Here is an 11,875-nt window from a genome sequence, read left to right on the forward strand (position 1 = left end):
GCATAAATGAATTTTCTGTTAGAATTGTCTGTTTAATGCGTATTTTAATTCTAATTTTAGAATCTTAAATTTGGTGAGCAACAAACGTACTACTTTGGGGTGTTACGAACTTATGAGGGAATATATATATATATATTTTTTAACAAACAATATTATCAATACTAAAGGGTGGGATGGTTGGCTAAGCCTCACAATAAGCTAGCACCTAGCAGTAATATGGTTCAAATTCGCTTTGGTGAGAATTAAATCTAATTATGAGGGCTTTAATTGTTCATAATATTCACCTTTTAATTTTCTATGATAATAGCTACAATTTTTTTTATTTTTTTGAACAAGCAATATTATCTACACTAAGGGTAGGGGTGGGCTTAGCCTCACAATAGGCTAGCTCGCTACTGGTGAGAATCGAACTTAAGAACTCTCACTTACAAGTGAAAAGGAATACCATTATATCGTAATACTAAATGACAATAGCACAAATTAGAGATTAATCTTTTTATCAATTCATGCATAATTCAGGTGCACATTATCCCTTTTAGTATAACTCTCGTAAAATGTATATGAGCTTATTTGGATGTGCTTTTAAAATGACTGAAAACACTTTTGGTGAAAATGTTTTTGGAACGAATCCTTAGTAAAAACGTAACTAAGTCCTAGAAAATCACTTAAAGTGCTTATCAGAAGAAGCACATAACTGGTGCTTCTTGCAGAAAACACTTAAAGTGCTTTTGGAACCCAAAAATATTTTCTTTAAAAGCGCTTTTAGCCATTTTAAAAGCACATCCAAGTGAGCTCTATAACTCTATTTTTTATAGTGATGTTGAAATTCATGTCTTATTTTGTCGAAATCAAATTTACAAAGTCTCCTAATAAATAATCATAGAAAATCAATACTGAACTCCCGCTTAAACCAAAGATTATCAATAGAAACCACAAATTCTTATAGAGCTAAAATTCGCACAACAAACAAGTAAAGGTGGTGCTGCTGCACAAGATTCGAACAAAGAAAAATGTCTTTGAAAGTGGCCCTCTTAGTTTTTATTATTTATTGTGTATTTATTTGCAATTAATTTGTCATTCATTTTATCTGCATTTAAATACAGAAAACAACTCTGAGAAACGTGAATTTAGCATCATATAATATTTGCCATCGTACTTTTAAATAGAATGATGTGCCCATCATGCTCAGGTCGTCGTACTGGAGTCTTAAATTTACTCATGGCTCATGAGAAAATGATTGGATGATGAGGATCACTGCCGGATAATAATCCAACGGTGAATTCTTTATGCTTAAAGACCAATCATCCTAAGCTCAAACTACAAGATTTTGATGAACATTCATGTTGTCTTCAAAGCTCAAACTGGTCCCTCTCCAAATGGTTGGTTGCGATGTCACAATTATGGGCCATTGGATTAGTTTTCACACAAAAAATAATCCCATTGGATTAATTATAATTATAATATTAGGTTTGGTGCATGTTTGGCTTTCTAAACTTGTTTTCTAGAGACAATTTCGTATGGTCGCTGCTTGTTGCAAATTACAAACTGACACTTATATTGAAACAACTTATTGTGCAAACGTGTCAAATTGAAATTTAACTGCAAATTATATACAAACACTTCTATTTTGTTAAGTGTTGTCCTCCAAACATATAGCTTTTCAAATGAGTTGTGTTAACCTCTTTTTGTAGTACCATTGAAGTTGTGTTTTGTCCTCTCAAAGAAATTGAAAAGAAACCAATATTGGCTTTGTATAGTCATATTTCCATTTGTTTGTGCAAGAAAAGGAAATGTTGGGGGTCCATATATCCTTCTTTTTATTCCTCAATGTCCAAATCAATATTGGGGACGGCTAAAATTAATACATGCCCTGTCTTATCTCCCAAGGAAAACACAGAATATATTACCAGACAAAATGTTAAGATTTTGGACATGGACTCGCTAAAACCTGCTCTACCATTGAGGATGAAAAGATAAGAAAAAATCGTTCACAAAAAAGATAAGAAAAGATGAGTGGGATTTAGATATTTTTGGCAAGGATTTGAGTAGAAATTAAACTTGGAATTATCAAGTAGATATTTTGGTATTGGCAAAACTACACTAGCATTATGATTTGATCAAAGGATTATTTATCAAACAATTTAGAAGTACCAATATAAGTTACTTATGTCGAACCTCATGGATTTCTGACTAAAAGTTCGTATCTGATTTGATTTTTGTCCTTGCTTTTCTCTAATATTATGTGTTTGTTTATTTTTTTATTTCGTAGCGTAAAACTACGAGATACAGAGAAATATGAGAATGAGGAGGTGGGGGTGGGGGTTTTGTTTCGTTTATATGTGATGAGTGATCTAAAGATTATTGTTAATTATTCTCAATGCAATATGCAAATCCAAAAAAGCATGGTTCCATGTTCCAACTAAATCCCACCATAGCTATAGGCTAAAGATCAAGCTATGGATTAATTTAAATATATATAGTGCATGAAAAGACAGAAAAAGCAAAAGCATTTGTTGATTGCAGGAGTCAAAAGCCATAAGCACCGTACCTTACTTAACCCTCAAATCAAATGAAATCAAACTTCTACTCTTTCTCTTTGTGCTTTTCCATCATGCATAGACGAAACGTGGCCTTCATCTGCATATGAATTGCGAAACGTTTCTCTGTTTCTGCCGGCCCTGTAGCTGAATGAAATGAAAAGCACTTTCAGTTTGGAGCATGCATGATATTGATATGTTCATCATCTGATTCTTCTGAATCACTGCAATTCATGTATGCATATATAACAAACAGTGGTTTCAAGTTCCAATGTGAATTCATGTGATGCTAACTAGGTCTGGCTAGCTGGCTCTTAAGATTGCATATGTACCAAGTACCACGTATGCATAACTAAGTAAAATTATGTGATCGTGCTACAAGACCTAAGATTTATCAGGTCTTTTGGCCAAACTTTGCAATCCTTATCGGATGAAATGGGAGCATGTGGATACGTGAATACTTTATTCTCATATCATATTATTAAAAAAATAAGTATCTAATTCAAGACCAATTGACGGTGAATGAAAAAGCTCATCTTTTAAGCAGTTATACTAGTTAGACGTCTATCATTTAATGTGGTATACTCTTAACGCTCCGACCGAAAAAGGGTATCAAAAGAATATTAATGGTAATCAAAGTGAACATATAGGCTTGAAATTTTGTTAATACATATTAGATTGATGTGCATCAAAACATGCCCGTACAAAATTACAAGAGATATCTAGCGCCTGTATGCTGCAATAAATACATAGCGGACCCGTGAAGCCTTTTGGAATGGAACGATACATGCAACAGTGCATGTGAGAGTGAGTAATTGTGACTGGTGAGTCCGTGAAGAATGTGACTTGTGCTTCTGCATGCGCTTGATTTGAAAGCCACCGAAGAGACTCAAAGCTAAGAGAAATTGAAAATGTATGTTGCATGCCCTCCATTTACTACAAAGACGTTATACTTATTGCTCAATTGCCTTAATGAGCTCATGTTTTGTCTCCTTTTGAACAAATTATGGACCACCTTAATTAACGGGCTGATGGCCCTTATACCTTCGGTTTCAATTTTGCATTAGGAACCTGATAAAGTTATCTGAAAGTGGTTTTAGCAATTCGAATTATAGTAGCATGATTGATGTTGTTAATTTTGTAGAGGTAACTAATGTTGTTAAAGTTTTGATTATCTAAAAAAGCGCTTTTAGTGATTCTAAGGGCTTGCTTGGTGTCCAAGATTGAATTGAATTTGATGTATAATTAATTAGATTCAATCATTCAATGCATGTCAAAAGAAGAAATGAATGTCAACTTTCAAATTTTGTTCAAGTTAAAGGTAGAAGATGAATTAGTTATGAAAGATACGTATCCCATCCACCTTGGTCTCTAGTGTGAAATCCGATCTAGTTCTAGACACCAAACGAAGCACAAAAATACTACCAAACAAACGGGCTCACATAATGCAAAGGAGTAGTGTGAATAGCAAGTCTATAGAGATAGTACATGAATTGCAGATTGCAGAATAACCAGTGTACCTGAAAGCTGAAGATCGCATATCCATGGACCCAAACCGCCATAAAAATCACATTTCAGCAAATTATTAAGCAGGTCCCAATTAAACATTAAAGTTGGAAACGAATAATATGAGCTAAGTTGATGGAAATTGAAGAACTAAGATTATAGAGAGCTAGGTGGAGATTTCAGCAGAGAGAGAACTGGGGAATGGGATTCCCCTTGAAGGGATTAATACTTGAAAAATATATGCAAAGTTAATAAGATATATAATTAAGTGGTTGGTCAGTTGCAACCTCACATCACAGGATGTGTCATATTTGTTGTTTTTGAATGTGACATACATATGATGAGATGCTGATCGATGCATTGTTTCAGTTAAGTTGATTAAGACTTTCTCTATTCCACGTGACTAATTAAATTCGATCCTTGATTAGTGCTTAACGTTGCATTTACACTGGAGAGGTTGACTGACAAACATCCCTTTCTAATTTAATTACTCCCCGAGAAAATACGTAAGTTTGCAGCATATTGATTAGTGCTTAATAGTTTCACCAAATTCATGTTTGTGGTTAGAGACATTGGTTCTTCTTCAGATATTGCATTATGATGTTTTCTAGAGTACGTGCTTTATCATGATATCATGCTTGTCGCTTGAGAACCAAGCAAAAACCGACCATTTTTTTCTTCTAAAAGTTTGCTCAACAGGCGGGTATTTATTTTAGTGCCTGATCTAGATTTATAGTCTTATTTCTGACGTAAGTTCATTAAGCGAACAGTACTCGTGGGTTTTAAATCATAAAATTTGTGAAAAAGGTAAGGGTTTTGTCATGTTCATGGGAAAGCCCTTTTTTTTTTTTTTTTTGTCAAACATGGAAAGCCATTTGACTCTACCAAATATTATTACCCCCATTCATAATCTTGCATGATGGTGTGTAAAGAGCAAGTTATACTCGATTTTTATCCAATGATACCAAACACAAAATCTCTCGGTCGGATCTTTAAAACGAATCCATAAAGTAGTTGAGAGGTGGTGGAAGGTAGTAGTTGTGGGACTTTAGATATATATCGCAATAATAAAAGGTCTAATTTGATTGCCTCATCCCTCTCTCTTTTTTCTTGTCCTAGCTGAACTTTTCCATCTGCAGAGTGTCTATAAAAACAGTAGGAATTGGCCCCACTTGTGGCCTAAAAGCGGAGAGCAACTTATTTAGAACACGTTTATCGTCACGTAATATTTTGATTCAATAATACAATGTTATGTTTTAAGAAACTGCACATGTCATTATTTTATCAGAACGGGGGCTACTGTAACAGTGAATCTGATCCATGTAAGTGAAGGTTTATCTACACCTTGGTAAGCCATCGTGACTTTCTGAACAAATGCTGTAATATTATGTGTTTTACTTTTCTCATAAGGTATCGTATTATTGGTCTGAGATGTCATGTTACCAAAGATGTAGAGAAGTCTCTTTCCTAAAAGATAAGCTCAGATTTTTGTTCAGTGGAAATGGCAGTTTGAAATAGGTGCTGGGTCAGATCAGAGGTAGGTGGAAGGGTTTTGTGACGTCAATGGAAGTCTCAGTCACCAAGCTAATCATGTTTGCATGATGAGTTCATTGATGGAAAAAGAAATTTTAAGAAAGGATTTGATAAGAAATGAAATACCTACTATTATGGATTTTGTATGAGCTTGCAAAGCAAGAAACTGGGCTTGACTTTGTTTTCTATGATTTTTGGAGCAATGCTTGAGCCACTTTTGCTGTTTTGTGAATGAAAATATTGGGTTGTTGAGGGGGCACTTCAAGAGAAAAACTCATTTGGGTTGAAATGCTGATGGTATACTATGTCAATCATGCACTGCTTTTTAACTTTATTTTATTAATTTTTTTCCATACAATACGCAATTGGGTCCAAACACCGTCGTTGTAGCATTCCAGGTGCAGGTAGATTTCTCTTACACTTAAGGGTTATAAGAGCAGGAAATTTATGGAAATCAAACAAACTTTACATACAGGAGGTTGCATTGTTCTACTGCATAAAAGATATTACATACTGTTCTTCCTTGGGTTTTTTATTTTATTTTTTTACTTGCAGTAGTTCGGAAGAAGAATAGAAAGGCTCTCTAAGATGAGGCACTTGCATGCACTGCAACCAAAGAAGCATAACTGCCATCCTGGATATTGAGCAACGTTTCATGCTTTCCTTTCTCTGCAATCACTCCATTTTTCACCACCGCGATTAAATCTGCAGTCTTAATCGTGGATAACCGATGAGCAACCACCACCGTGGTTCGATCCACCATGACTCGGTCCAACGCATCTTGAACCACTCTTTCTGATTCAGCGTCAAGCGCACTTGTGGCTTCATCTAGTAGTAAAATCTTTGGTGCCTTCATTATAGCTCTTGCAATTGCCACCCTTTGCTTCTGTCCGCCGGACAATTGAATACCCCGCTCTCCTACGATTGTGTTATAACCCTGCATTGTTTCCAAACTTAACATGCATTAATCTTCAACGTTCTCAATATTTTTGCAAGTTTTAATCAATTAATCCTCGTTTATGCAACACCAAAAAGCGAAATATAAACAAATAGAGCGGTTATATGCTTTGGTCACCAATGCTGGTAACTACACAACGGTAGTTAAATATTGGACTTGATAGCGAACACAGTTAAACACAATCACCAGAATGGTAAAATTAAAACGTTGGTGCCGAATGTGTTATTAGGTCTAAAACAGTGACCAAAATTGTGTTTTACGCATATTCTTAATAAAACTTTGATAAAAGCCGTATGTAAACAATTGTTTTTGTCCACCTCCATTGTAATTTTAATGTCTTTCCAGTTCTATTTTTTATTATAAGTTTGAACTGGTCGTATTTGTGCACAAAGTGACAAAGTAATTTAGTGCCTACCTGTTGTAAACTACTAATGAACTTGTGAGCATTTGCCAATTCTGCTGCAGCTATAATTTCAGCTTCTGTTGCATCCCCTTCCTTTCCATATGCAATGTTGGCTCGGATAGTTTCATTAAACAACACAGGCTCCTGGCTCACCAGTCCCATTTGCTGTCTCAACCACTTGAGCTGTAGCTTTTGGATTTCGATTCCATCCAGTGTAATATGACCCGAATCAGGGTCATAAAATCTCTGCAACAATGAGACTACTGTCGATTTCCCACTTCCACTTTCTCCAACCAGAGCAACCGTCTGAATAATATAAAATCAAGTTGTAAGTTCCGGTAGCTTAAATCTGATTATGAGGTCCAAATCTTATTATTGAGTGAAAATGAGTAAATGAACGATGCACGATAGTAAGTTACCTTGCCATGATGGATGGTCAAGCAAAGGTCCTGGAAGATTGGTACATCAGGCCTAGTTGGATACTTGAAACTCACATGGTGTAGCTCAATTTCTCCCTTCACATTCTCTATAGTTGTTCCAAAGTTGTCACTAGAATCTATTTTTGATTTCCGGTCAAGGATTGCAAATATGGACGCAAGAGAGCTCTTTCCTTTACTTAAATCGGGGGCAAGGGAACCCGATTGAGACACTCCAACAGTTGCCATAGTGAGAGCAAAGAAAACCTACAAACCAGACGAGCAAATTTAAGTAACGTATTGAATGGGCTATGAAGATTTAAATCTTTAGTAACAACTACTAATCTAGCAGAGTTTGGATATAAGCCGAAGATTTCTGTACTATTTTCTTCTTAAAGACTTGTAGTGCAAGGCAGAAAACATACCCGGAAAACATCAGAGAATGTTGTCTTGCCTGCTGCAACAAGTCGCGATCCAGCATAAAAAATACAGGCAAAAACAGAAAATTGCAAAAAGAATGATAGACCAAATCCGATCCCACTAATTAACCCTCGTTTTATCCCTGTCTTAATAGGGCCTTCACATTTTCTCTGGTATAATTGCATCACCTTGTCTTCAGCACAAAAGGAAGCAATTGTTCTAATACTCCCTACAGCATCATTCGCTACTTGACTTGCCTCCTCGTACATTTTCTGCAAACATTTAGAATTTTCATTGTTAATTAAAAATTAGTCTTATACATATTCCGCATGTGAGATTGGATCATGTTTTGAACTGCACATGCTACAAAGTTGTATGTTGTAGATTTTTCCAAATTTGGATTTCGGAAATATACCTTTGCATCGGCACTAAATCCTTTCATGAACTTCACTTGAAAATAACCATTTACTGCTAGAAGAGGCAACAGAACAAGGGTTATAAGAGCGAGTGGCCAATTTGCCACGAAAGCAATAACCAAGCCAGCAATTGCGGTTGATGAGTTCTGAACATGCAAACCAAAAGCATCTCCAACCAACCCTCGGAGATAAGCGATATCTGTAGAAAGCCTTGCACCAATTGCACCACTTGAGTGCTCAGGATCGTCAAACCAACTTACTTCCATGTGAACCACCTTCTCAAAACACATTGATCGGACTCGTTTTATTAACCTACTACCCACCACAGCAAAAAGGTATTGTCTTGATGGAAGTGTTATGCAAGACCCCACTCCAAGAACAATGGCAATTAATGCCCAAAACTTAGAATTGTTGAGGAGTAGATGCGGCGGCTCAAAGAAGGTCTTGACTACACTAGCAATCAATAGCCCAAAAAAAGGAAAGATTAACCCATTGGCTATTGCAGCTATAGTAGCAAAAATTAAAACTGGGATCTCTGGCTTGTTCAGGTAAGCAAGGCGGCGAAGTGAGACTTCTGGAGGTACTATTGATGATTCTGAAGCAGGAATATCGGATTCTTTAGGTGCTACTTCAAGGACACCTAGTGCAGGGGCCACATCAAATGAGATTGAGAGGGAATGATGGCTGCTATTCTGGGAATCCAATTCCACACTACTACGCCTTTCGTGATCATTCACATCAGTCTGTTCTGAAGCACTGCTCATTTCTTGCAACCTTATAAGCTGGCTATATGCTCCTTCAGGGTCCTTAACTAGCTCAGAATGTGGACCTGCTCAGTTTAAAATAAAAAAAGGGTATGTGAGGTAATTAATGAATATGATAAGAGTAACAACTGTCATACCAATGAACAAATACATTACCTTTTTCAACGATTGTCCCTCTTTGTATAACAGCAATGGTGTCAGCATTCCTTACTGTGCTCAAACGGTGGGCTACAATGACCGTAGTGCGGTTAATCATAATTCTGTCTAATGCCTCCTGCACAACCCTCTCAGATTCTGCATCAAGAGCGCTCGTGGCTTCATCTAAAAGTAGAATTCTTGGGTCTTTCAAGATTGCTCTAGCTATAGCTACTCTCTGCTTTTGGCCCCCGGATAGCTGACTCCCATGCTCACCAACCATCGTGTCTAGTCCCTAACAGCGTGTTACAAAACCAATAGAGGAAAATAAAAATCTGTAAGATCACCGATGTCTCAACAAGCTTTCATCGTTTAGGAAAAATTCATTGAAAACTTTCAAAGCAAAATAGAGAATTTAACCTGAGGCAATTTGTCTATGAAGTTAGCAGCATTGGCGAGCTCTGCAGCGGCCCTTATTTCTTCTGTAGTTGCACCATCCTTCCCATAGGCAATGTTATCTCTTATGCTACAAGTAAACAAAATGGGTTCCTGGCTGACAAGACCTATTTTCTGTCGGATCCATTTGAGCTGGTAATCTTTGAGATTAATACCATCAATAACAACTTCCCCAGATTGGGGATCATAAAATCTCTCAATCAAACTGATTACAGTTGATTTTCCACTTCCGCTCTCTCCAACCAAAGCAGCAGTTGCACCTATAGGTATTGAGAGAGAAAATCCACGGAATATTTTTTCCTCAGGTCTTGCAGGATAGCTAAAATATACATCCCTCAGTTCTATGTCTCCATGGATGTCTGGGCACTGCTGTCCATTAGTGTCATAAGAATCTATCTCCGGCTTTCTGTTAATTGTCTCAAACATCTTATAAGCTGCAGCTTGTCCAGCAGCAAATGCACTCACGCATGGAGATGTGTGCCCAAGAGCCCTGAAGATACATAGACATGTTCATATCTTGATACTCAAGCATCAAATATTTAATTTTGGGGTAGTAGTAAATAAAAGTTGCATTCTTGCAGTGCACGTAAAATTAAACACGGACATATTACCAATGATAGTCATCAAATTCTATTGAACTGCAACTTACATGGAGCCAGTCAATACAGCGAAAAGTACATTTATTACTTCTCCTCCTGTATATCCTCTTTCAAGAATCATCTTTCCGCCAAACCATATAGCCAAAGCATAACTAGACATCATAATAAGCATAACCAAGCCAAATCCAAAACCCGATGCCAAACCTTCTTGCACAGAAGAATTGTAAGCTTCAGTTAAGGAGGAGTTGTAATTGTCTATAGCTTGTTTTTCTCCTGAAAATGATGCAACCTGCATTACGAATTCCCATCAGTTTTAGTTTTATCGAAGACATTTTTATTCATGTTAGGGACAAGTAGGCGTACAGTTCTAATTGAACTAATTGTCTGCTCCACCACAGTTGCTGCCACTGAATAAGCAGCTTGTCCACGGGTTACCAACTTCGATGTAAGGATGCTCACGACCGCACCAGCGAGGACAAGAAGGGGAATAGAAGATAGCATGACAAGGGCGAGAAGCCATCCCTTAATAAATGCTATAACAAAGCCTCCCATAAATGTTGCAATTAACTGAATAACAGTTCCTACCTGACAGAAGAAAAGGAAAAATAAAAATAAAAGTTAATAGGTTACAAGAGAAAATGGCAATAACTTGAGGGTTTTGTGTGGCATGTAAATACCTTTTCGCCCATGGCGTCTTGAATGAGCACAGTATCACCCGACATCCTCCCAACAATTTCCCCAGTGTTCGTTTCTGTATCGAAGAAGCCGACCTCTTGCCTCAATATCGTTTTCAAGTATAAACTTCTTATTCGTGCAGCTTGTCTTTCACCCGTAATCATCCAGCAAGATACCTCTGACACATAGAATGTTGAGAATCAATGTCAACCCAAAACAATAAGTAATCCACAACGCAATCTAAAGTCCAAGTCCATATCTAGTTTGATGATGTAATTGCTTACAATTGCAAAGTTAGGTAAGGTTGTGTGGAAGACAACATAATTAGGTGCAATTAATGTGTTTTGTGTGGTAGCAAATAAACTTAGTTTAATTAAGTGTGTAGTGTAGCTTTCATTTGGTTTGCTATAAATACCCAAGTCCCCAAGCATTGTAAATCATCCAAGGAAAAACAAAGCCTAGAGCTAAATAAGAAAAGCTTTGCTAATTAGTTTGTTTTGTGAGCTTTCTTTAAGAGTGTGCTCTATTTTCTTCTTCTTGAGATCATTAGAGTTATCTTAGATACTCTTCTTATTCAACAATTGGTATCAGAGCCAAGTCAGTCAGGGATCGTTCTTGGTAGAGCATTGGTTGTAAAGTCTCTTGAAATTCCGAGTATGCTCTGTGGTTGCAGTTTTGACTGATCTTCCACATCAGAAAAGATTTCTTGAGATTATTGCTGGGGTTATCACAAACCTTGAGAATGAGCTTCTTTGTGTCGAGAGTAGTGTATTACTCTGCACGGTAGTCACTCAAGCTTGTTCGGTGTAGTCAAAGTCTTGCTGATACGATGGGTGATCTTCAAGTTGTTGGAGGAATCAAGAAGCTCAACAACCAAAACTATAACACGTGGGCAACGTGTATAGAGTCTTACCTTCAAGGTCAAGACTTGTGGGAGGTTGTCGGTGGTAGTGAAGTTACACAACCGGCAGCGGAAGATGCTAACGGCGTCTTGCGGAAGTGGAAAATTAAAGCAGGCAAATCAATGTTTGCCTTAAAGACCACAATAGAAGAAGAA

The 11,875-nt window shown here is 37.0% G+C and overlaps 1 protein-coding gene across 1 annotated transcript in view; it reads right to left on the reverse strand.

Moving 5' to 3' along the window:
• Positions 1 to 6,153: 6,153 nt before the first annotated feature.
• Positions 6,154 to 11,875, reverse strand: part of LOC137731878 (ABC transporter B family member 11-like) — a 10,662-nt gene continuing 4,940 nt past the window's right edge. The window contains exons 3-12 of the mRNA XM_068471123.1: positions 10,821 to 10,996; positions 10,507 to 10,728; positions 10,194 to 10,432; positions 9,509 to 10,034; positions 9,110 to 9,383; positions 8,189 to 9,018; positions 7,779 to 8,045; positions 7,357 to 7,620; positions 6,950 to 7,243; positions 6,154 to 6,513 (exon numbers count right to left, since the gene is read on the reverse strand). Coding sequence (XP_068327224.1) covers positions 6,160 to 6,513; positions 6,950 to 7,243; positions 7,357 to 7,620; positions 7,779 to 8,045; positions 8,189 to 9,018; positions 9,110 to 9,383; positions 9,509 to 10,034; positions 10,194 to 10,432; positions 10,507 to 10,728; positions 10,821 to 10,996 — 3,446 coding nt within the window. The 3' untranslated portion in view covers positions 6,154 to 6,159. The remainder of the gene's footprint in view (positions 6,514 to 6,949; positions 7,244 to 7,356; positions 7,621 to 7,778; positions 8,046 to 8,188; positions 9,019 to 9,109; positions 9,384 to 9,508; positions 10,035 to 10,193; positions 10,433 to 10,506; positions 10,729 to 10,820; positions 10,997 to 11,875) is intronic.

The sequence above is a fragment of the Pyrus communis genome, chromosome 4 (genome assembly GCF_963583255.1).
Source record: "Pyrus communis chromosome 4, drPyrComm1.1, whole genome shotgun sequence".
Lineage (NCBI taxonomy): Eukaryota > Viridiplantae > Streptophyta > Magnoliopsida > Rosales > Rosaceae > Pyrus > Pyrus communis.